At 40.7% G+C, this 27,205-nt stretch overlaps 1 protein-coding gene across 1 annotated transcript in view; it reads left to right on the top strand.

The window, feature by feature from the left end:
- gabbr2 (gamma-aminobutyric acid (GABA) B receptor, 2) overlaps positions 1-27,205 on the top strand; it is a 197,413-nt gene that overhangs the window by 115,366 nt on the left and 54,842 nt on the right. Inside the window, exons 4-11 of the mRNA XM_080485290.1 lie at positions 5,262-5,363; positions 11,900-11,965; positions 13,414-13,602; positions 14,343-14,585; positions 19,727-19,787; positions 25,600-25,680; positions 26,531-26,681; positions 26,949-27,081. Coding sequence (XP_080341416.1) covers positions 5,262-5,363; positions 11,900-11,965; positions 13,414-13,602; positions 14,343-14,585; positions 19,727-19,787; positions 25,600-25,680; positions 26,531-26,681; positions 26,949-27,081 — 1,026 coding nt within the window. The remainder of the gene's footprint in view (positions 1-5,261; positions 5,364-11,899; positions 11,966-13,413; positions 13,603-14,342; positions 14,586-19,726; positions 19,788-25,599; positions 25,681-26,530; positions 26,682-26,948; positions 27,082-27,205) is intronic.

Below are 27,205 nucleotides of genomic sequence, written 5' to 3'. Positions count from 1 at the left end.
CACAACAACAGCAATCAACATTATTGAGATTGCCAGACAAACAACGGCCGTCAGTCGGTCGGATGACAGACCTGCCTGGGAACAGGATTAAGGCTCTGTCCTCTCCATGGAACCCTCTGAGCTTGAATGTTTAATTACACTATGATCGCTGATAAATCAAGCAGAACTTACTGTCTCAGCAACTCCTGTGCTTCACTTCCTCTCCATTTATCTTGTCCTTTCACAGAAATGTTGCTTACAATCTAAAACCATCCCGGTGGTTATCCTTGTGTCAGTTCGTCTTAGCAACCAACCGCGATTCATTATAACCGTGAAATGTTTGTGATCTCCTCTCCAGAATTACTCATTCATGCCATTGTGCTGAACATGTAAAGCTGTGAGGGAAAGATATCTGTGTAGCCATTTATCACGCTTGTTTGTTTAAGTGCTGGATTGGCATTGTGGTCTGAACTGAACTGTGAGATTTCATGGCGATGTTGTGCTCACTGTGGCAGCCTGATGTGTTCACTCTGCCACTTCTGTCAAACCCAAATTGCATGAAAATGTTCATGTCACATCATGGATGTGAGGTTAGCCTCAGACAGATGGGATAATAAAAAACACCTGCTGGCACTCTTGTTTATGTGATGAAAAAGAACATGCACGCACACACAAACACACACACACACACACACACACACACACACACACACACACACACACACACACACACACACACACACACACACACACACACACACACACACACACACACACACACACACACACACACACACACACACACACACACACACACACACACACAGACAGTCATACTCATGTGCCTTAAAAGGATGTGTGATTAGTTTCAGGTTTGACCACCACAGTCTGCTTGTTTGATGGTGTCATGCAAGATTATCCATCAGTGTGCGATTCAGCTCATCGACAAAGCTTGGAACCACAGAGGAAGTAATAAAGTTTCTTTCTTCTGATGTAAGATGTTAGGTGTTGATTCAGCAGGACAATAAGTCTACCATGCAATGACTTCAAAGAAAATGCACATTTGCAGCGCGGTCAGACCTTAACTCAATAAAGATACTGTGCAATGACCCCAGGAGAGCCTTTCAAACCGGCCGTCATAAAAATACGGCAAGCCAAAGCAATTCTCTGCAGTGTAACAGTGGAAAAGTTCTCCTGAATATTGTGGAGACCTGCGAGAACAGCTGCTCTTTATTTCTGGTTGCCATCCTGCTTCAGCACAATGTGTTTGCCTATACTTTTGACTTCGATGAGAATCCGATCTTATACCATGATGATCGCAGGAAACTTTTTAATTCCTCTTATTATTTTTAATGTTCTCTGTGTTTTTCTAGTCAAGTTAAACAAACACATTACATTGCCTCAGGGCAATACAAGTTTATGACCCTGTGCCCTCTGCAGATAACCCTCATTTAGCATAAATACCTACGGTAGTGAACTGTTTTGAAGAGATTTTAAAGAACGCTCTCATGTGTATTTATGTCAGCAGAATTTACTGTAATGTCCATCACAGAAAAAATGACAAGATATCCCAGTATCCTTAGCTGACCATCTAATCTCTATTTAATTTATTTAGTGTTATTTATACATTTAAAAAAAACATAATTTTGCATAAAAACCACAATTTGTACATACATATTGGTGCTGTGCTGTCTAAATGCCAGTACATTACTTACATCTGACTGCATCTGATTCTCATTTTGTAAATGATGAGTGAGCGTGTCCTTACACACAGTGTTTGTGTGTGCATGCATGCATGCCCCAAAGTGCAGCAGGATTATTTCTCCTCTCTATTTGCTGCCGGGGATTCCCAGGCTGCCCCAAACAATGGTTGATGTTTTTGTTCGGCAGGAAAGCTGCTCACTTTTCCCCCTCCTGCCCGCATTCAAGCCATCTGTCCCCTCCATCTCTCCCCGCCCTATCTAACACACCCAGTCCAGCAGAACACAGACAAATTTGTCCTTTTCCGTCTCAGTGCAAGAAATACAAAATAAAACCAATAAAATATCCTTTGGTGGCATGAGTTCTATTCCTCAGGTGAGCCTTCCAGAGTATTAAGTTACGTGTGTGTGAGTGTGGTGTTGCGTCGCACTTACCCAGACACACCTTGCTACCCTTCCCATTCTCAGGGCGAGCTTCTTTTTAGCATTGCAGTAGCAAGGCCTTTTAGATGAACACTCAACACAACAGGACATTGTACCTTGTCCTGACCACCAAGCCAATTGTTACTCAAGAGCAAAACCTGGTTGTATTGATCCACTCTGGCCTCCCTGTTGTTTCTGCTCAGCAAGCAGTACATTGGAGGGAATGTTAGTACAGAACTGAGTGATGTACAGAGTGATTTAGAGATCCCTCTGGGGTACCAGAGCGGGAGATTATGATATCACACGTTAACCTACATGAGGGAAATAAAGTTCGGGTTGTTTGGAGCCATTGATTTTTGGATGGCAACCATCCTTGCTTGATAATACAAAACACCTGCAATAAGTGATTTAAACAGCAGTCGTAATAGACTTACTGCTACAGAAATTCTGAGTTCTGTTTCTCCAGTGAAAGTAAGCAATACATGAAATAGTTTGAAAGGTTTCCCTAACAGATAACAACTGTTTGATTGGGCCGAATGGATAATCCAATATTAAACTGCTTTGGGAAAAACACTCTATAATCCAAGTATCAATGTTTTAGCTGCCATGAAACTTTAAGAAAGAATGTTCCCATATAGATATACTGATAGATATTTTATTACTTTCCAAAGCAGTAACTCCTTACGTAGTTCAAGCAATTTAGGCCACATAAATATATGTATCAATGAAGGCACACAAAAAGAATGTAGGGCAAACACACAGAGCCTTCATCTGTTAGTTGCTAAACGTTGTTTCTGCCAACTGTGTCTGGCAGGCACATTTGAGCGCACACACTCTGATGCCTCAACACGTCTGTAATGCCATGCTCTAGGGTGTGGGTGGAAGGCTGATGGCCTTTGGGCACAGCCGGAGGACATCCGAAAAATTTGGCCAAAGAGGAAAGAGTATGTCAGTGAGGCCCAGTGAGAAAAACAGAGACCTTTTTCTTGACATGAATATTGACCCCCTAAACACAAGTGTCACTGATAATATTCATCTTTCTGCCTTATAGTTTTGTCCACTGTGTCCCCACTGGTGGTGCGCCGGGTTAAGTGTTGACCTTGAGTGCTGGGGACCCGACTTGGAGTCCCAGTTGGGGCAGAAAGTCGAAAAAAAATAAAAACAAACAAAGAATACACAGTGCAGGTTGCAATGACCAGCTGTGGCAACGCTTGTAAACATGGATGTGGGGTTAACCAATGAGCTTTAATTGCCCATAGATGTGAATGTGAGTGTGTGTGTGGTAGTCTGCGTGTGAGTTTGCCCTGTGATAGACTGGTAAATTGTTGAAGTTGTGCCCTGCCTTCATTCTTCGTTAGCTGGCTCAGCTCCAGGGCCCCTGCAACCATGATGTGTAAAGCAGTATAGAAGATGGATGAATGGATATAAGGAGCCGGACTCTCATGGTGCAGCAGGGATTGTTCGCCATTCAAATCTGCAGACTGATAAAGGCTTACTGTAGTTTTATGCCAACATTTTTATCAACATACATGTACATCCATCCATTCATTCATGCTGTAATTATTAGTGACAAGCTTGGTGTGTTTTCCTTTTCTCGGCTTCGTTTGGTTCTTGGTAATACGGCTTTGTTTCACAATCCAAAATATACAATTTGAAAGCCTGCCAACCTGTCAAGGTGCTACCCTGCCCTTTTTACCCAGTGGTCACTGTGATATTCCCACGATCCTACCTTCACTAAAGTGGGTTTTGTAAATGGATGAACGGCTGGCTATAAAAGTCATGCATTATCCATGAGATTCTCTTGCCTTTCCTAACAGGAACAGCCTCATTGATGTTGTTACTTACGCTTGTGGTTACGTCTTTGCTCACCACCAAAATCAAGAAAGTAGGGTACAAGACAGGATGAATCATAGTACTCTGTGTGTGTGTGTGTGTGTGTGTGTGTGTGTGTGTGTGTGTGTGTGTGTGTGTGTGTGTGTGTGTGTGTGTGTGTGTGTGTGTGTGTGTGTGTGTGTGTGTGTGTGTGTGTGTGTGTGTGTGTGTGTCAAAGTGCAAGCGGTATGATAAACCACTTAAATCTTGCCATCGCAGGGGGTTACCTACTCCAACCTCCTTTGTCCCCTGATCACATATCACATTACCCACCGTTCCCCTGAATCAATACATCAAAACAGACTTACAACTGCTGCAGATACATCTACAGTACTCTACAAATACCACACGTCCATATTTTGTCAAGCCTGAGATAACCAGCTGAGATGAGCATGCATTTTGTTCTTTCTTGTCTTGTGCTACATAAAAAACAAAACGCACATCAGCGTGTCAAATGCACTCTGAATGAAAATTGTAACTCCTCATTGAACAGACGGAAGCGAATCAAAAGGTTGACCATTTGCCTTTTTAGTCACTTTTTATGGCATCACACACACGCAAACACGTGCACACTTAGACTGTGTGAGGAAACCGGAGGAAACACAAGCACGCATGGGGAGAACATGCAAACTCCACACAGAAAGACCCGGCAGGTATTTCGAGGCAAGAGCGCAAACCACTGCTCCTCCAAAATAAAAAACAATTCCAAAAGGTAAAAAAAAATTCCACCATATGTTTTGTTTTCCATCAGTGGGGAATTGCTAATTAAAAGTAGGGCATTATGTTAATACTTACTTATGTGTGTGTTGAATTCTTTAATGACTTTCTCCATTTCCTTGCTTTTGAAAAGGCCAACCCCAGATGTGCTACAGTCTTTGTCTCCAGATGTCACTGCAGATACATCTGGAAGGTTTTTTTTTGTTAGTTTTTTTCAGCAGAGAGAAAGTACCACAGGAGGCTGTCGCTTACAGATGTTCCATCTCCCCTCTCGCTGTCTGCGTGTCACAAGGGCATAAACTCATTACAATAATTTAAATTGCTCACCATAAATTTTGTTTATGTAGTGTAGATATAAGGAAGATTAGCGCTAAGTCTAAGTCTGTTGGAAGAGGGACTGCACAGCTGCATCTGCAAAGCGTGTTGGGTCATAAATAAAAATGATGGAGCAATGAATTTCCATTGATCTTAAATTATTGCATAATCTTGTGTTGTAAATCATCAAGCATGCTCATGCACTCTTTTCCTCTTTTTCTTTCTTTCTTTCTCTCACTCCTCCTGCCCTCTCAGGTGAGGAATGATCTGACTAATGAGCTGGAGAAAGCTGACATTCAGATTGCAGATACGGAAAGTTTCTCCAACGATCCCTGTGTCAATGTCAAGAAGCTCAAGGTAAGTGATGCGCGCAGAAAGCAGGGCCCTTAATGGTTGTGCCTGAATCCAATAACTCATGGTCAGTTTAACTCGTATATTTCTTATGTACACCAAATGACTAAGTCCTTTTGAATTTTGGTACACTATTTCACTTTTTTTTGTACAAACCTTGGGGAGTAAATCCTGGGTGATTAATATTTTATCCAATAATGTTTCCCTGTGCTGCTGGTGAAGCATGGCTGGCCTCAGTGAGACTAGTGTAGCTCTAATGAGAACACTGTGATGACTGGCAGGTCTGTACTTGACCTCTAATAACCTGCTCTGACTAATGGATGCTTGATGTGCATTCAAGCAAATACATACACGCACACACACACACACACGTGCTTACAGGATTCATTACTTTGGCCTCTCTCCTGCTCTCACAGTTGAAAGCAGGCAACTAGAATAGAGAACAAATACCTGAGACATTAGGCCGCTGCACTGCTTACACTGTTTACCTTTGTTCACTATGCTTTGATTTGTGCATCACTTTTAAATACAGAGAATGGGGTTACATTTTATAGAATTCCGACCAACACACTTTGGGCCCGATCACTAAAGGATTTAAACATATGAGAATGTGATATTGCATGCACAGACATGTGGAAGCTGATCTACTTATAGGAAGCACTAAGGATAACGTCTGATAGAGGTGCAGAATAACAATCACTGTCAATTTAGCCCTGTTTGCCTTCATGAATATCTATTATTGAGTGTCTCCCAGATAGCACATAATGCTTGGGAGAGTGTATGCTAATCCAATGATATACAAAAGCACAATATGATTTACTTTCTCTAAAAATGCTTTTAATTGCATCGGTTTCTACGACAATTGAAAAAGTGGTGCAAACTGGGTCGGCCTTTTGCAGATATGTTGCTTTTATTGCATTGAGAATTCATTAGCTGGGTCATTGTTACTGCTGTTGGCGAACTTTGTTATAAAACTGTTTTTATTTATTGTAATTCAATGTTTGACTTTTTGAAAGATCATCTTGTGGATTGCGTTTTGGTTTTTGTTGATTTTTCAGACGAAGCAGTAATGCTCCGATACATTTAAAAACTTCCTCCTCCAAAACATCCAACTCCATATTTTGGTACCTTTGCAGCCTGCAGTGCTCCATTCAAGCACTCTATGGTCACTACAAACAATCAAACATTGTCACAGATCATTCTTCAGTGAGTCAAATCTAAAGCACGCAAAATCCTCATCTGACTCATGATATTATTGTCAGTTGATCACCCACAAAATGCATGCAAATGGAAATTCCAGTCTATTGGCCAGAGTTTGCAGTGTTGCGTGCTTTTGTTTTATGACACTAAATAAAATAATAAAAATCGGGCCCTTGATATAATAAACCAACAGACACTTGCCAATCAATCAGTAAGTCTACCAACCAACCAACCGACTGGGCTTTGTTTATAGCAGACAGTTTGTGGATGATAAACCATAAACAGATGTAAACAGTAAATGACATGAGAAGAGGAAACAACAATGCAATAGTAATCCATCGATCTCATTAGATGTGAAATGTGCACTATGCACTTTTACATCTTACTTATTTCCTTATGTCCACTATGGTTCATTTAAAGTGCTTTATAAATAAAGTTGCTTGCTCGCTTGCTAAAAACAATGAGACTAAGGAAAAAGCAATAAAGAAGAGCAAAAAATGTAAAATGTTCAAATTCAATATGAGCAGGTGAATGGATGAACTAATGAGTATAATAACAAAGAAGTTTGTTGAAGTAATTTGAAAGAAAAAATAATTAAATACTGATTTGAATGAATTTTAATAAGCGTGTTTTCTCAAACTACACATTAACTTTATGCCAGCTTAAAGGAGTGGACATCTATTCAAAGTAAGTCTCAGAAATGGCACAGTAAGGAAAAAAATACTTAGAAAATGAAGGGAAAAGGGTGTCAGAAAGATGTTTTGATTAGTTTTTTCCCTGGACTTGCTCATGGAGGAAAAGATGTATTCAAGTTTGGGCAGGTAACAGAAAACATGGGAAAGATATGACGAATCAGAGTACCAGAAGGGGAACAGGAAGATGAGCTGTCTCTCCAAAAATGAACGTGGTGCTCTGTATGTTGAGGGCTGACATTTTAAGCTGACACCATCCTTCCTTGATCAAGTCTAAGTATGCAAATACCAGAGTCGCCTCGTAATCTTTTCAAGTGTTTGGATGGGGTGGGCGGGGGGGGCCTCTGACACTCTAATGGTCTTTTTCCCGCTCATCACACTAACAGTGGCTTGCTGTCTCCCCCAACAGCTACGTAATATGATGAGGTAGAGAGTGACACAGATTTCAGCATAAAAGCTGCTCCTTTTATTTTTTTTCTTTTGGAACATCGTGCATGGGGAAGTGTGTGTGCGGGGTAAGGGGGAGGGACAAGAGGGGGCCGTGGCGTCACTGTGTGATCCACAAATAGAGCACTCACATCTGTGATATTCCAGCTGAAATATTGAAAAACCAGACAGGCATTGCTGCTGCGGGACATTGTAACAACCCTCGCCATTTTTACATCACTTATTTTGTGGTTTTCAACGTAGTCTCTTGTCTTCTGTCCCAACTTTGCTGTTAGTTACTGGACAAGATGACAGAACAAAAACAAAACAAAAAAAATCAGAAAAGCAAAGAAAAGGCTTATATATAACACACAAACGGAACACATGCAAACACACGAGCCCACATACCCATTCATGCACATATACTTTTAACATAAACTATAACCGCAGACATTTTACAGTTTTGTTTTTTCCTGTTTTTGTGTGTGATGGTGAGTCAATTTAGGCAGCTTACTTCCAATGGAGGGCCTCATGAGAAAAAATGTCCTGAAATCTAAAATTAAAACTGAAACACTTTAATATTTATGATAAGTTAATTATTTATCATGCATTCAGAACTCTTGCCCTTCAAGTAAGACACACGACGAAATGGTTCATTTCTCTTTAAGCATGTTTTTTTTTTTTGTCCCACTGATTCTGCAGTTTTTTGCCGGAAAAAACAGACCTCTGCACATGTGACGCAGCCACTTGTGCTTTCTAATATGGTTCATTTGTTTTGGCAGCTCAATTCTCCTTGCTTAGTTACAACATCTGTAAATCAAAGTTGCTCTATGTTGACTTCATTTCAGTGTTTTGGCTGAAGCTCTGGATTGAGACGACGAAAGAGTCACGGCTTAAAAGCAATGATTTAAAAACCTAAGCTTTGATCGAGTTTGTGTTGAGGGGAGAAAAATACCCACATCCTTCTTAACATGTTTGATCGGGGAATAAATGGATTTAATGTACATATTCTCCTCAATATTATATAAATTTGACTCGTACCCTTCTAAATAGAAAAAAAACTAAACATTTTTGGGGTGTATTTGAAAAAGCAACCATGTAAAGACAAACAGTACTGCTGTGATATTAACCTCTGATTTGATCAACAGCAGTCTTGTAAAAATCCCAGTGTTTAGAAAAAAGTGTGTTCGGCTGACATTTCGCCTTATAAATTAACTTAAATAAATTGCTGTAATTGTGTTGGACCGAGTCTTTTTGACCCGCTTCATATTCAATAATTTTGTGATCTGTTGCAAACTTTTTGAAGTTTCATCAATTTCATGACAGTTTAAAATTAATTGAAAATGATATCAAACACAACATGCAGCCGATTAAACTCATCTCGCATACTGAATGAATATATTATTGGATACTCAGTCATTTCTTGCAGTGCTCTAAAGTGCTCCAATCGAGTCAAAATGTTTTCTTTGCATTGATAATGTCAGTAAACACTTGATTTCACTGATACCACTGAAAGTGACAAAGAACCTCTGCTGCTTCAAATTTGTAAAGAATTCTACTAAGAGTTTCACACTGTAGACAATAAATGCTCAGTCCTCAAATATCAAGATTCAGTTTTCATTCATGAGTGTTGGAACAGTTGTACCCATTTGGTGTCTGTGTTTTCCTTTCTGCTGAGATATTTTCCTCACACTGGCTACAGAATAATTCCATACCTCAACCAACAGACGACTGACAAAAGGCTTAATCCATCTGATATTCATCAGTCTTGCATATCGCCAATTAATCTTAAATGCATGTTTTTGGTCTGTGAGTGTAAAAGGTACTGTTTTTGGTCTGAGAGTGTAAACGGTACCAAAAGAAAAGTCATGTGCAAAGAGATCATGCAAACTCCACAAAGAAAGGAATGTACCTTGAAGCTTGAACCAGAGATATTCATGCTGTGAATTATAACCACTGCACTGTGCAACTCCAAATTAAAAAAAAACAAAAAAAACCTGTATATCTTAAAATCCAACTAAAGCAGGACCGTCATCTCTGATTCATCCAGAGTGAAATCCATGTGATGGACCAGCAGCTCTCGAAGCTAGTTAAACCTTATCTCAAGCCAAGTTGTTAATTTTGCTTGAGTGCTCAACTTCCAATCATGGTATACTTATTAAAGATAATATCCTCAAATTTTTTTTTAAATGTTTATAGATAACAAAACCCACAAGTCACATGCTTGCACTCTGAAAATTTGTCAAGTCTGTACTCGTAGCCACGCAACTGACAGAATTTGCCTGCAAAGGAAACAAGCGTACCAGGAGAAGGCGCTCCCCCTTCCCCATCCATGAGAGCAATCCCGCCCATTTGGTTTCTTCACAAATGGGTTCCTGGTTCACTGACCCTTACTTTAAAATAACAATTTCTAGCCCAGTGAATAATTAGAATGGTGTGGCCATAATTATGACCCATCCTAAATGATTATCATCCCACCCTGAACGTTTGTGCATCTGATCACATTTCACATTCGCTGCACAGTAATCATCACTCACAGATGAAGTAATGGTTCTAGTAGGTACAGGAAACTCATTGCCCAGCCCACAAATCACACATCCCCCAGCTCATAAAAGGCTGTCATTAGTACAGTGCGCGCTTGTGTGTGTGTGTGTGTGTGTGTGTGTGTGTGTGTGTGTGTGTGTGTGTGTGTGTACACACCATTCATGCGTGCCTTAATAAGCCTTAAAAGTGCCTGATTGGGCTTATGAGGTACAATATTACTCAAATCATTATCACATATAAATCACCATTATAAAGTTACAAACAGCCCTGTCACAGATAAAGCAGTCAAAGCTGCCCTTAACACCACCCTCTTTGAAAACAATTACTGTTACAGTTATATAAAAGCTGGAGCAACGAGGGTAATCTGGGCTCTGTAATGCCCGAGTCCATCTGTAATGCACCAACACAACACACTCACTCATGCCCTTGCCCATAACTACGCAGTCTTTTCAAGTCGTTGCCAGGCAGGCTACAATTCATACCAAGGCTGTGGCCCCTGGCCATAGCTTGAGTCATTTGGGTTAAGTGCCTTTCCTTCAGGGAAGAACAGCAGTACTGAGGAGCTACTGGCACATCTCACACGCTTCCTCACGCACACATGCAAGACACTTTAGGATAGCAATCTTTAAGGTTAACACCTGAAATCTATTCCACTACACCTGCAATGTCATATTGGGTGAATGTACTTATCATCCATCTATCCAGCTATATATCTTGCAATAGATCCAGTATAATCATCATATAATTATTGGTCGCCCTCTCTGATCCAAGCATGCATGGCATATGCAACGGCTGGTCTGAGGGATGACTTAATGAACTGTATTCATACTCATAATCCATTCAGAATATCAGACTATCAGTGTATCAGTGACATTTGATTTCATTTGTCACGTGTGTGATCTTGTATTTCTCTCTTTATGGGTCTAAAATGGATGGTGGTTAAATTTAAGAATCTGGGCTACGAAAGGCTTTACATCCCTGTGAGGGTTGTGTTAAAAGTGGGTGTGTAGGGTGTTAGGATGTGCAGGTGTGGGTTTGTGCATGTGTGTGTCCTGCAGAGGATGCATGTGTGCAAACTTGCGTTGGTGCGACACACGTGCATTTCCTGTGTAAGTGGCGAAGCATCATCATAAAACGCACTGCATTTCTATCCGGGCAATGAATTATTTACAGAGTTGATCGCTCAGGCATGTGCTGAGAATCCCTGCGCAGCTTTACTCTCTAAAGCCCATTTGATGAGCAGGTCTGCCTGCTGACAGTGTCTCCGTTGTTACAGATGGTCTTCATGATTTGATACTCCTTTACAGTCTGAGCTATCGGTGTTGATCTTTCGGGATGCTCAACATGGCCACTTTTAGCTATTTCCCCAACACTGTTTCATGTGATCACGTAAGAGAATTGATCCTCAGGCAGCCTGTTTTCCATCCTGGTGCAGCTTGTTTGAAGTTCTAGTATCTGGATCACCAGTTTTTAAAAGAGCCATGTTGTTTTTCAACATTAAAGTTCACAAGGATATATTTACACTGTTAAAGTGACAACAATACAATATGATCCTCATTGTGTACCTGCAGTGTCAAAATGCATTTATATGTGCATTTTATTTGTTAGTGTTTGCATTCGTTGAAACAAAATCTTGGCATGGAAGTGACTAAATCCCTTTCATCATTTTTTCTTCTTCAGGACAACGACGTGAGAATCATCATCGGACAGTTTGATGAGAACTTGGCCTCCAAAGTCTTCTGTTGTGTAAGTCCTCCAGCTAATCCTAACCTCACTCACTTTTATAAGTATCACTAATCATTTGCCAAAAAATCATGGATGATTAAAAAAAAAAAAAAAGGCATACCCATTTTGGTTACATTTTTAATGTGGGTAACTTTACTTTTACCCAAGGGAACCCATTTCAATACTTTCTACCATAGATATGTTAAGACTAAAATCTATAAATGTGTACATTTATCTCTTCAAAATTTCTTAACGGACATTTTCTCAGAGGGTTGTTATACAATCATTTTTGTACACCCTACCGGACAAGCGTTTACCCCAAATATAATGTAGTTGGTGAATTAGATGTCTGAAATGAGCTCCAGCTTCATAGTTTACAATCTGCACTGACTGAACGAAAGAGACAGTTTTCCAAGTAATTACTTAAAACATCAACACTTGCCAACATTTTATATTGCCTGAATACAGCACAAACCTAAACGTCACAAGTTTGTAGCCTCGTATCTTCCGTATAATATTGTGATGTGTAACAGGAAAAATTGTGGACAATACAAAAAATGTGAGATAAAGGATTGGGAACAATTTACTCCGTCTAATCTATTTGCCTACTTTTAAGATGATATAACTAGGCTTTTTAATTTCTATTCCAACATTTTAATCAGCATATTTGTAGCCAACAGGTTTATTCTTTCAACTCTTTTCTTGGAGATGAATCCATGTTAGGGATCGCTGATTGGGGAAGGACTCATTAGGTTAAGTTACCGGAGCTTGTTTTATTTAAAGCACTTGGGTGAAGGAGACTTGGAGCAAACAGTGAACAAAGCAAAGTCGTGAAGACAAAAATCCCAAAACAGAGAAAAGCCTGGAGCACAAGGAACACAAAAATCCCAACCAATTCTGAGACACAGACGAACCAGCAAACAGGACACGCACAGAAAAAGCTCAATATATACCAAATCCACCAGGCGACAACAATCAAACACTCAGGCACAGGTGATCGTCATCAGGGCAGGGAGCAGCAATCAGACATGAGGAGGGGAAGTCAAGGAGCCTGACACGAGCGACAGAGTCCGAATCTCAAAATAACACAAGAACCTAAGCATGAACCGTGACATATGGTTAAAAACTACCCCGGTGCTTGTTGCAATGACTTTGTAAAAATAGAGCCAAATAGATTACAACCATCAACAGTCATTGTACTTGTGAACAAACTCTGTTGTCTTAATCCTCTGCATAAACTACACTTGTTTGCATATTGAAACATCAGGATTTATAATGAAATAAAAGCATAAATGTCATGAAGACATTTAGAGACACTTATTTGAGTGTTGTGTCACATAATATGTCTTTTCCTTAGTTTGAACCTCTTCAAGTTTTATACTTAAACAGATGTCCATGGACACGATTCATCTGTATATCTGTTGTATCTCCCTGATGTTTTAATATCTGTAATCTGTAATCTATCCTAGGCATATAACCTCAACATGTATGGCAGTAAATATCAGTGGATTATCCCCGGCTGGTACCAGGGTAACTGGTGGGAACAGGCTAACACCACCAACTGCACCACCAAGAAGCTTCTGACAGCCATGGAGGGATACATCAGCGTGGACTTTGAGCCGCTCAGCGCTCGTCAAATTAAGGGCATCTCTGGCAGGGTGAGTATCAGCCATTGCTGCGCTGCAGAACAGTGTACCAGCATGCTGTCATGACTGGATGCGACATTGGACTTGACACAATTGAGAAAAATGTACACCAACAATGAGAGCGGAATTAAAAAAAAGAAAGAAAGAAAAAAAACCCACCTTTAGACACACAGAAGCACTTCATGAAAGCTTGAATGGTTCTGAAGCAGGATGTGTCAAATTATACCGTAAGTGGAATTTGTAGTGTATGATTCACAAACCCGAGGTGAATTAAGTGCAAGCGAGCTTCAAACTATCTTTGTTCAGTTTTGTCTCAAGGCCTTCACTTCACTTCATTTTTTTTTTTTGTTTATGTTGTTTAATTCTTTATTTTTGGAGCTCAGAGTTCAGTAATCAGAGGAAGTTGTTTTTTTCACACTCCTCTGGCTATATCTGTTTTCCACTGATTATAGCATGTGAGAACATCTGTCAAAAGTCTTCCTGTAATTGGGTTTAAAAGAGTTTGTGAACACACCAGAGAATTTTGTTTCCAAAAAGTATCCCGGATGAAGGTTTAAAAATCAAAGAGCTCAGCTCAAATCAATCATAACGGTGGTTTTTCACAGACAGCCTGATTTCTACCTTCTTCAAATCAGGAGTTATGTAGAAAACGACTCTTCCACCTTATTTTGAAAGGACATCACGGTAAACAAACATAGCATAATTAAAAGTTAGGTGATGGACGTTTCCTTTAATCTCGTCTTGTCTCTCAGACACCCAAGGAGTATGAAAGGGAGTACAGCCGAGAGCTTCAGCAGAAGGGAGTGGAGGCCAGCAAGTTTCACGGCTTTGCTTACGATGGGATCTGGGTGATTGCTAAAACCTTGACGAGAGTGATGGAGCTGCTTCGCGTTAAGCAACGGCAAAACGTCTACCACAACTTCACAGTGGATGACCGGGAAGTAGGAAAGATGGTGCTGGATGTCATGAATGAAACCAACTTCTTTGGTGTTACGGTAAGTTTGCTTTTAAAGTCCTTCCAGGCACGACACAGTGAAAATGTGGTCCACACACTGCGTACACTGATGCTCTGTGATGTGTAGACAGAAGTTACTTCCCTTATATTGATGCAATGGTGGAGTGGTTAGTACATTCTGGGCTAGGTGTAAATTGACTTTAGGTGTGAATGAGAGTGTCTTTTTTTGCCTTGCAATGCAGCGGTGACTTCTCCGGGGGTGTACCTTCCCTTTTGATTGTTGTTGGAAATATCTGTCTGAATGTCCATTCATGAAGACTGTTTGTTGGGAGTAGGAAAATGTCAAAACAAGGAACGGAGGCATTAATCACTGCTCTTTAAGACCAGAAGCTCCTTCGCACAGAAGGTTATTTAGCCATCCTTGTCACTGGAGGAAGCCTAAAGTGATGTCATTTGGTACTACAGATTCACTCCACTGCATTCAAGATTGATCCTTTTGGCTATTCTAGCTGCAGTGTGTGTGTGCGTGTGTGTGTGTGTGTGTGTGTGTGTGTGTGTGTGTGTGTGTGTGTGGTTACGAGGCTCTCTCCTGTTCCCCCGTAAAGGCCACTCTGTTATGAGAGGACGCCTCGGCAGCCAGTAGGCATGCAGAGCTCCACAATACTCGCTTTGAAAGCAACTAACACGGATTGCAACTGGGGGCTGAAAGTTGCAAAGTTGGGAAGTTACAAAAGTCCATTCAATGTTGTGGGCTGAGAAAAAAAAATGAAAGTCAGAGTAGGACAGGAGACAATACCGTACGACTACAAATGCAATTTTAGAAGTCAACAGAATAAGAAGGAAAGAGAAATTGACAAAATAAGCAAACACTGACTTTTATTATTCTGAAGGCCTTTGTGACTGCTGTTGCAAGTGTATATAGTGGTTCTTATAAAATTCTTCATCATCATTCTCCACCCCTATACACTCACCACTCCCAGCACAAACCTGCCCAGTGCTGCTGAGCAGGAGCAGCCTGACATTGAGCTTCTCCGTAGAGACTTGAGCAAGCAAAGCAACGCAGGAATATTGATGACCCTACAGCAATTCTTCCATTTTTATCCTCTGCATACAAAGAAAAATGAAGCCCTGCTGTAATGGTGCTCCTGAGAAACACGTAGGGTTGTATATTGTGTTTTTACACACATGTAAAATTAAAGTCAGACTTTGATGCAAAGTAGCAGTGAGTTTAAAAGGAACATATACACATTTTAGTTACCGAAATGTTACATCCAATTTAAACTAAGTAGAGCTTGGATCCCAAAAAGTCTATGACAGTGTGTAGAATTTCAATGATAACAGGAGGAGGTAATTTGTGAAACTCTAAAAACCCTTTTTTGTTTCCTCCGGGCAAAAACATCCTTTGTTCAAGTTGAAAATTTACATCTTCACCCTGTGCAGAATATTTTCTTGGTGTTGTGGTTTCTTCCACAGTCCAAAAGCTTTAACAACATGAGTGACAACAACTTGTCTGTATTTGCCCCGTGATGGACTGGTGACCTATCAAGAAAGTATTCTGATTACACCCAGAGTCAACTGGAATCGGCTCCAGACCACACAACAATTGAACTGATTGCAAAGTCTCCTTTAAAGGGTTTGAATTGTGACCACGGTGTAAACTTGCTGTACTGCTGTTATTGCAAAGAGGGAAAAAAAGAAAGCTATTACATACCGAGGCCTATTCAGCTAACTCAATTCATTTCATAACAATTTGACATCAACAATATTCAACAGACCAAAAAAAATTGAGTATAGTTAACTAAGAAGACATCTGCATCGGAAGATAATTAAATGTATCATTCTATCAAAAGATTTAACGTTTGAAGTAACACATGAAATGAGATCAAATGCATCCTTTGTATGCAGCTTCCAGGTAGCACACAGAAACCACCCATACAAGACAAAGATTTGGGGAGGCAGCTTCACTTGTACATACATACATCTTTTATGCCGTTTTCAAATGTATATTTCAAAAGCAGCCATTACACGACACGGTCAGTTTACTTGTGATTGGCAATGATTTGCACTGGATTTCCAGGAACCATTATCCACACGCATACACATACAAAATGGCAGTTTCTTGTCGTTTACACAAGGTTTACACTTTATACATGTATGTTGTGCTTGATCATATAGATACATGACATGTTTTGAGCCGCGTATCTTTTCCAAAGTCAAGATTTTGTGGGGTTGCTGTGCACACACATCTCAAGGGACCGAGCAATGTCTATTCTGTGTACATGTCAGTGCTGTGGCTGAATCAGTACCAGAGGCAGCTGCAGCTGCAGTGGGAGAGTGATCATCGAGGGCTCCATCGTATTGATCTGGCTGCTGTCAGAGCCACACCGAGGAAGGCTGACATTAGCGAGAAGAGACTTCCAGAGAATAAAGTGCAGATAACTGCTAAAACCTCAGAGTAATGTTTCCAGGAATTCATCTAGGATGGCCACGTGGGAGAAACACAAGTGATTGCCATGGTGGCTAGTGTATGAGAGTTTACTGAGTTTACTGAACAAATCTGAACGCAAAGGTACCCAAAGGGCAAATCCAGACACATGCCAAAAACACAAGCAAAAGTCCAAAACACAAGAATCCAAAAAATACTCGGGAAAACATGAGGAAGTTGCGGGTCGTCTCAACACAAGGGAACAAAGACGATCTGGAAACGGACACATAAGGGAAAGTGGCACAAATGCACTGGGAATGGGAAGACACAGGTGAGGCATGTCAGACATGATAAGACGCACAGAGAGGGCTAACAGGAAGGGTAACGGCACAGAGACGGCGACGAGACAAGGGAGTGTCAAAATAAAACAGGAAGGGACAAAACGACTTTTACACAGACTTTACACAGAAACAGAAGGTTCCCTTCAATAAGTTGAAGCTTGTTTCTTGTCTGTGGTCATTGTGATGACATCAGTGTATTTCTGAATGATGTTGAATAGGTATTTAAATGCTCACAAGACAAACTTCGGTGAGGTTAATGGGGGGCGTGACATGCATCTGGGTATTCCTTCGGACATATATATATATGTGTATGCGTGTACAACCCAACTTTACTCAGTGTTTCCCACAAAACCTTGAAAACCCAGAGGACGTCACACCTACAGCCCACAGCCTGACATCTCATTTGACCCCAGCACTTCTGTCACTGACGATATTCTCACCTCCGCAGACAACGTGATACCCGGCTGCCTTCACCATCTCACCTCAGAGAGACACTTTCACATTCACATACATGCCTCCACACAGTGATTGCTCCATCAGCCGCCGCTGTGACACAGGACTGTGCGTCTTCCGATCAGTAGACAAGCTACATCTGTCAGAGTCAAGACAGTCTGGCAAGGTTGTCTCGGCTGCACTTTGTCGGCAGAGGCTTTGCAACAAGTTCTTTCTTAAATCACTGTGGCAGAGACATTCATTCTCAATTAATTTGGTCAAACTCGTGCTGCTGTACAAGTTTGATACGCTTTGCACATTTAACAAACTGTGTATACACTTGAGAGAACAAATTGAGAGCTGGTGAAATCACTACACTCCCTTTCAACGAGGTTTGTGGTTGCTCCACTTGAGATAATTTGAAGGGTAGTTATGGTGGTAATGCTAATGCCGACCGAGAGCATGTGTAGCATGCAACTACCCTAGACACATGGATAAATGCTCTGCATTATTATGGGTTCAAGTCAAGTTACCCTAATTTCAACCCATTGTTTGACCCCATTTAAACAACCCAGTTATCTCAATGTAAGACTTAATGAGCTGCGCTGAGGTACAGTGTGCCGTCGGACTGCTGGTGACAAAAGGGACTTGTTAGTGTTGACGATTGCTTTGATGCCATGCTGTAGCATTGGTGGACGATGGTACTAAAAGGAGTAATAGAAGCATGGGTGGCTGTGGTGCTACATGTGTACATTGTCAGGAACTGATACATGTTCACACACGCACAAACATCAAAGATGCTACACAAAGGCCGGGATTCAAACAGAGGGGCGGGATCCTGCTTGGCTGCCTCAAAGCTCACCAGCTTTTTGAAGCAAAACCGCTCTCCAGTTGCCTCACTATAGCTATCTATCTATCTATCTATCTATCTATCTATCTATCTATCTATGTCAGAAGCATAATGAAGAAGCTGTGAGCAAGCAAGATAAAGAGATGAATAGGCCACAATACAATACAATACAATAGAAATATTTTAGTAATCGCAGCGGGAAATTCCTTCAAGTAGGAAGGAAGGATGTCCTGTGGCGCTCTGTCCTGCACTTTGGTGGTGTGGGCCGGAGCCTCCTCTCTGAGACTACCTGCACAGAGTCCATCTCCAGCCCCATCACGTCACTGGCCTTCCTAATGAGTCTATTAAGCCTGTTGGTGTCGGCCACGCTCAGCCTGTTGCCCGAGCATGCAACCTCAGAGAGGATAACACTTGCTACCACAGACCAATAGAACACCGTGATGGAGTGGAGATGAGTGTAAAAACCAGGAGAGAGGAACATTTTGAAAAAAAGGCAATGGGATGAAGTGGCCAAAGCAGAATTGATTTGAATATGCCCAACGATATTGCCAAATACTTCTATTGGTTTTCTGAGCCCGGTGTTCATTGCCAGATGCTCCCCAGCTTGAAATTGCTTGTGTTGTTCGCTTGGAGTTAAACTCAGAGACAATCCATTGTTATCAATGTTCGTTTGTTGCCACTTCAGTGTGGTTGTTTGACCAACAAACAAACCCCTTTCACAGCACTGAGAACTAAATTGTGGAAAAATTCTCAATCTCACTGACTCATTACAACATTTCTGTTGGCCAATCTGAGATGCACTTAAAGAATTTAGTTTTAAAATGCTGTCTGAAGTCAGACTTGTGCCAGTGCTAAGCCAGCTGACTTGTTGTTGTGCCAAAGACATTAGCTACTGAATTTGCAGGACCACAAGTTTGTTTACCTCTATAAACAGATCAATTATGGCATGTCCCAATCAAATGAAATGCAGTATGCAAGAGTGAGGACTGACCTGCCAAAACTCGCAGCATCACGGAAACCCGGTGCTTGAATTCAATTGCTGACTTCATGTAATAGCTTTGTAGCATGTGTTTTTCAAATGTTAAATGCAATAATTCAAAACATGTGCATTTATATTTCTTCATTTCTTTCAGGGTCAAGTCATGTTTCGTAATGGAGAGAGGATGGGCACCATAAAATTCAACCAGTTTCAAGGTATGCCGCTTTATTACTCTGACCAGTTCTTGATATCTTTCCCCCTTTTGTTAAATGTTATTTCAGGGTTCCCTTTTACATTGATTATAGACTGTTTATCATGTACTATCATGAATTGGGCTTAAAATTATTCTACATTTGGCCACTGGCGACTGTCTTATTAATGTACCATAGTGGAAAAGGAAGCATAAATGTAAAATCTGTGCAATTAAACCCTTTGTATCTAAATTATTGAACTGTTTAGAAAGGCTTTGCTGTAAAATTGACTTGTTTATCCTGTTTTTCTGGTGGGGAAAATCTCCACAGGTCTCTTTGTTTGAGGCTTTTTGTTTTGTCTGTATGGCTCCAGGTTAAGTCATCTTTAACACTCTTTATTGTGGTCAATCTGCTCTGTGGTTGTTCACACAATAAGTTTTTTTTTGTGTGTGTAAGCATGTCTCAGTCTATAGTAGCCTTATCCTGAGGTTGTTTTAGGCTGGCAGGGCCTGCTGAGTGGGAGAATAACCCAGAGATTGCATCTCCATGCAGGGGATTCCCAGCTCCGAGGCTTCCCAGACTGTGTTGCACACTGCAGTGTGCTGTTCAGTCCGCCTGCCTAACCATCTTATCTTCCAGACTGCAGAGGGCCTGATCCCTCTGGCTGCTTACATTACCTAGAGCGTGTGTGTGCGTGCGCGGTTGTACGCGTGCGTGCCTGTGTCCTTGTTTTACGGTTTGTGCACACGACAGTTATGGAGTCTAATCTACCTTATGGTTGCAAACACATCTTATGTGTTTTAAGTTGTTGTAGGGCTAAGGTTGCAAGTAATCCAGAGTAAAGGTCAGCGTGATCGGCAGAGTCAGGGTTAGACATCTAGTTCCAATGGTCAACATCAGAATAAGCGGCTCGCAAGTGGATTCTCCATGTAAGAAATAATGTTTTTCAAATCTGATTGTGCACTGACTCATGGGTTCTATGTTATCATCAGGGAAGTTGATATTTTTGGTTCCAGGGTTAGATTGTGGTTAGTGTTAAGGTTAGGGTAAGGGTTTGTCTTTGGCAAATAGTAGTAGAGTTTAGAATGAGTGTGCAGAAAACAAGTCTGAGTCCGTGCATTATTCTGGAAGGAATGGAAAATATTGTGTCTGTTCGCACATGTAGGATGCCATGCATTTGTCTGCAAGCACAGTCCGTGTGATTCTACGGTAATCAACGAGAGCAGGAATATATCAAATATAAGTGCAGTGTGGATGAATATTATCCGGGTGTATGCGTGTGTGTGTGTGTGTTTGAGAAATTCTCTTCAGCAGGTTGACCTGTTTTGCTGGGTGAGAGATGATGGGACAGTCATGTCTGAATTAGAAACAGTCAGCTTTCGGATAAGCAAGAAAAGTAAATGTTGTTGTGACTGGAATGCAGAGTGGCTTTATTGTTTTTCTGCCGGCCTGTTTTCTCTCCTCAATCATCCATCTTCTCTTCTTCCTCACTTTGCTGTTCACTCTCTCCAGCCTGCACTCTCCCCATCAAGTACTCCTGTTTTATCTTTCACTATCTTCTTTTCAGCCTATTTTATATCGCCTCCATCCCTGCTTAACCTTCACTCCGTCACTTATTTCTCACTTGTCAAGGATCATGAATTTGTCACCCTGTTGACACATGGAGAGCCTGAGCTGGGTGAAGAGGAGAAAAAGGACTGCCCCAGCTTGAATATTTCAAAAGGGGGTGATCCTCAACATGACCCTATCACCCGTCTCCCTCCTCTGATCTTTCATTTTACACTGTCAGAATGTCTTAGTCAGGGGCCTCAATGACTCTTATTCTGTCTATATCCCATAGGAATAGGAGATCGCTTCCAACCAGAGGTCTTAATCACAGTTGGAGTACAGATTTTAAATCAGCACATTCTCATGAATGGCAGATTTAAAAGGTGGCTTTTGTCATTCTGTAAGGAGAAGGGAGGCTTAATAATATATGTCAGTAAGGTGAATACTTAATGTGTGTTTATGGACAAAAGGTTAAAATGTTTTCGACTTGCACAGATATCAGATATGATAGGATTTAACATCTATAATGATAATTCTGAAGAAAAAAAAAATCCCTTTGTGCTTTCCCCTCATGTTTGAATTTGAGAAAGCAGCATCCCTGCTGCTGTCAGTGTGCCTCCAGGCAATAGTATTCTCACAGCCCTTTCAGCTTTAATAGCTCTCATGAATATCACTGAACTGTACTACCAGTTTTTAAAGTAAGCAGCATTTTTTTTTTTTTTTTTTTGATTAATGTTTTTTGAATTTCACGGATCTAACATGGCACAAAATGAAATGAATTGATCAAAGACAAACCTCACAGAAAAAGAGCCCATAGCATTTTACAAAGAGTGCTACAAAGATTGGCCAGACTGTGTTGATCAGAGAAAAATGGTTGGTAACAAGTGAAGAGATGTGTTTCAAAAAAGATGGGTAAAAAATAAACACACAATTCCAATAGGAAGGCCTAGATATATACTACTTAAATACACTTGCACCATCAAGAAATTCAATTCGTTCTAAGTGCCTCAGCAGGTCAGACAAAACAATACCAATGATCAAAAAATGTTAAAAACGTGTGTTTAACATGGAATATTTCTGAGATACGTTTCCATTTAGCTTTGAGTAACAAATAAGTTTTCTTATCGACCAACAATGTAATAACTACCAATAACGAAATAATTGAGACCATCATAAATGTAATAGAGGTAATCACACAATAATTTGTGAATAATGTTGTAAAATATTTGAATCAATATTGTATTACTTTTTTTTTTTTTTAATAACTTAGGTTGTAACATTGTAGAAGTAGCATTAAAAATCAATTGAACGTTGAATAATCATTGAGGAATTGTCCAGCCAGTACACATTTACACATTTTGTATTATTCCTGATACATGATTGCGTATCACATATGTCAAACATCAACAAAAGGCAGAGAAAACAGGAAAGGGAGAAAATACTGCTGAATATATGAATGTGAAAGGCTAATCAAAAGAGAAATGAAATGTTACTTTTAAAACGTACCTATAAGATGACGGAAGGCTAAAAGAGGACTAATGTATGGATGTACATTTGTTCCAGTCCTGTGCTTAAGTGCAAATCTTCAATACTTGTACATGACATAATTTCCACTAATTGTCAAGACCGAACCTGATGCATCAATATGGTGGGGAGACATGATTTAAACAATAATTAACTTATTCTCGCCCTCTCATTGTGGAAAAAAAATCTATTTTACTGCACTGGGTAACCTTCATAACAGTCACTGAAGTACTTAAGATTGTATTCACACAGCCTATCATATCGACCATCAGCGAAACTTAATCAATCCCCAGCCGCTGCGTTAAGTTTGTTTATATGCATCATTGTAACAGAAATATAACAAAAACATTGGAAACTATTCAGCTCTCTGAATCTGCAAGACGAGTGATGTGGAAATGAATGGAATTCGTCTACAGACCTTGTTAAATAGTGTAACATTGCACATTTGATTTTAAAGAACACAACAATACGCTTAACATTAGCACAAAAGATGAATCAGATTTTCCCCTAAAAGCCCCAAAGCAAAAATCGATATCTAATTATCACATCCTTTGATCTTTATGACCTCCAATAAATGTTTCTGTAGTTTCTCCAAAGCTTCTCACACCTTTCTTACGTGATTTTAATCTAACGTTTGTGTACAGAAGCTTGATTCGGTTGCTGCTCTTTTTTTTTCTAATTTAATCCATTTTAATGGGATTTAAGTCAAGCATGGCCATTAACAGACATCCCAAGAATAATTTCAAGGTTCAGGAGAACCTCTACTTTGTGTAGATAAACCTAAATTTCTCTCTTCCTTTCTTTCCAATGAAGTGGCGAACTTGCAGGAGTTCACTATACTTCGTCCAATATTGACAACGACTCAAACTGAGCGAGGTGATCAATCCACGTACGCTTTGACTGGCTTCAAAAACACTTAACTTAGCGCCATAAGAATTATTTTTTGCAATAAAAGTCCTCTGTTTTTTTTAAACTGGTTGACACAGCCTCATTGGGTCTCACGGTAACACCCGTGCAAATCTCTCTGGAGCGCAACAAACAATTCCAATTCATTTATGATTCAAACTCTTCAACGAAAAAGTCATCGAAATCCTCTGACTGAGATCCTGCACAAACACATGTGGGTAAAATAAACTGGGACAAAGAAATGGATGCAGTTGCTGCTTCGGCTCTCCTAAAATACAGTGTCGCAACTCAACATTTGACCATATATTTGATCTCCTGGTGAGCATCTGCAGAGGAACAAACTGAGGCATCCATGGTTATAAGAACAAAACTTTGTGTCTTTATGTGACCGTGTGTATCACAAATGTTTTGTTTATTTTTAATCATTTTTGAACAACCTTGGCAGAAGCACTTTAATTTAGAATCTTTTCTCAAATTCAAATAACAATTAATCAGCGGAGATACAGCTGTTTTCAAAGTGATGAATCCAATAGGAAGGAATGAGTCTGTGCACAGACTGAGCGACAGGTTGGAATTTATAGTCTGTGACGTCCATCCATATTCCCCGCGGGGACAGACTGCTGTGATAGTATATTAGCGCCTCAAAAGGAGGACTGCTGATATTTCAATTCCTTCTGTTTTGAGTGTAAAATGTGGTCAGGGAAAACATGGTCAGTGATCCTCCTTCAGTTCTGATGAAGTTGAGGGGGGGGGGGTATGTTGTGCATTTATCTCAGGGCAACAAAACCGTCCTCTGTTATCTTTAACCCCCAACATTTGGTGATGCTTTGATGACAGAGCTGAAGATCGAATGAGGTTATTCACAGAGAGGGGAAAGAGGGGATCGCAGTGCCCTGTGATGCTGCAATAGCCAATGTTGTCATCTTCCCTGTCAAGGACATCGCTGCTGAGGAGTTCAAAGAGACTGAGAGAGTGATAACAGGGAGGAGCAGAGAGATTTGTGCATGCACACCAGAGGAAATTGCAGGTTTTTATGTAGTGTGTGCAGAAAAAGAATCGGGATAATCTGTCCTTCTCGTCCTATCCTCTTCTTCTCTCCTCCCATGTGTATTGTGTAAAAGCGAGTGATCTTTATGACTGTACGCTCAGGTTTGTCTGACAAGGTCATGCTTCCTACAATATTACACCTGAGAGCCAGTGTTGTTGCTAACAGAGAGCAGGCAAAATTCTGAAACTCTGAGCAGATGTCCAGTGAGGCAGTGGAACGGATGATTGTTGAGCTTGTTTGCTCTGTGCGTATGTAGTATATAGAATTGTTTATGAAATTATGACTACTGACAGGTGACATAAATACTCATCTCTTTAGATCGGCACCTGTTAGTGGACAGGGTATATTACACAGCAATTAAACATTTTTATCTCAAAGCTGACGTGGTGAATCAGAAATATGGATGAATAAGTGTTAGGTTTGAGTCGGTTTGACAAGTGCCAGATTGTGATGACTGGACCAGTTGGTTTGAACAAACGGCAGCTTTTGTGAGGTATTCCTGGACCGCAGATCTCAAAATCTGTCATAGGTTGTTCAAGGAAGAAAAATGAATGTGAAGGTCGATCCTTATGGGTCTCAATAAATTGGCTGTTAATGTCACAGCACACCTTCAGAGGTTTTATGGAGTCAATGCTTCAATGGTTCAGGGCTGTTTCATCAGTTTGGCAAGACTGATAACACTCCCATTTTTAGTTTTTTAGTGCAAGGTAGCAAATATTAACATTTCAACATGTTAAACCGCGATTGTGTGAAAAGCGAGAGGAAAGTATGTGACTTCATTTTGGTTTGTGCGTGTGTGTCTGTTAACAGAGGGCCAAGAGGTGAAGGTGGGCGAGTACAATGCAATTGCCGATGTGCTGGATCTCATCAACAACTCCATCAGATTCCAAGGTATGACGCAGGTTACACATCTCTGCTAATGTGATTGTGCGTGTGTGTGTGTGCCCGTGTGTGTGTCTGTGTGTGTGTGTGTGTGTGTGTGTGTGTGTGTGGCTGACTGAGGGGTGTACAGCTCAATAAAGAAGCAAATAGTGTTGATGCATTTTTTTCCTCCATTGCTGCAGGCCTACAGCTCACCACTTTAGCACTCCCCCACTTGCTCATTTGAACCCAGACATACTCAGGCAACACCACCACTCAGTGTGGGGACTCACCGCAGTAAATTGTCCTCAGTCAACTAAATTATTTACCAGTCCATTTTTCACCCGTCGCATGTTTGCCTGTGTTGGCATACTTTGTAATTTGTTTGATACTTCTGGCCATTCCCCGCTTTGCCACTATTTCTTCATCTTCTCGGCCTTGCTCCGCATGCACTCCACTCTACTCCAGACTGCACCATCTGAAAAGCTTCTTTCCACATCCCTGACCACAGTAAGTGGAGATGTGTAAGATGATGCCATCACAATCGATTGGCATACTGGCGGGAGAAAAATAGAGCAAAAGATAAGAAAGTGCAGGAACCAACCACAATAACATGACTGTGGTGCATAGTGGAAAATGCACTCAGCTGTGGGAAACTGAAGACCAGGAAATGGATCTCAAATAACTGGATGTCTGCTGCACTGTCACTTTTCAGTGGATGTTGAGAAAAAGCCGTGAAGGAGGAAGGTCTGAATCTGACCAAGTGAAAATGGAAAATATGGCCCCAAATCACCTTTTAGTTGCCATATTTGATGTATTCAGGATCAACAGATTCAACAGTGGACCAAAGCACCTTTAATGTTGTGTTCTTTGCTCACAGGTGTGGAACCTCCCAAAGACCGTACGTTTGTGCGTCTGCAGCGCCGCCACATCAACGTGCCCCTTTATAGCATCCTGTCCACCATCACCATATTGGGCATGCTCATGGCCGGGGCCTTCCTGTTTTTCAACATCAAGAACCGGAACCACAGGTCAGCATGCAGCAGTGGTGAAGCAGAGCTTTGACAGAGATAGAGCTGAAATACATGAATACTTAGTGCCGGGATGAATTAAACAGTTTGGTGGAAGTGATGAATGGATAGATAAACATCAGCCCAAGTAGCGTAAATTGGTCGTGAGTGATGATCCCTCTGTAGATCACTAATATTTCACTATTTGTAAAACATTAAGTATTACTCTATAATCTGTTATAATCATGTTCATGTTAATTTTATGTTGTTGTTGCTGGTTTTTTTTAGATTAATCAAGATGTCCAGCCCCTACATGAACAACCTGATCATCTTAGGAGGCATGCTCTCCTATGCATCAATCTTCCTGTTCGGTCTAGATGGAGGTTTTGTTTCTGATAAAGAGTTTGAGACCCTCTGCACTGTAAGTCCCCTCAACGTTACTCTCTAATAGGCAACATATATTATAGAAATGTGCCACTTAAAAGTTGCAGTTGCACAAATATTTATTGTGGACACTGTTGCATTTTTCATTAACTACTATTGTT

Source organism: Lipophrys pholis, assembly GCF_963383615.2.
Source record: "Lipophrys pholis genome assembly, chromosome: 17".
Taxonomy (NCBI): Eukaryota; Metazoa; Chordata; class Actinopteri; order Blenniiformes; family Blenniidae; genus Lipophrys; species Lipophrys pholis.
This window is presented reverse-complemented; position numbering and strand designations above follow the sequence as displayed.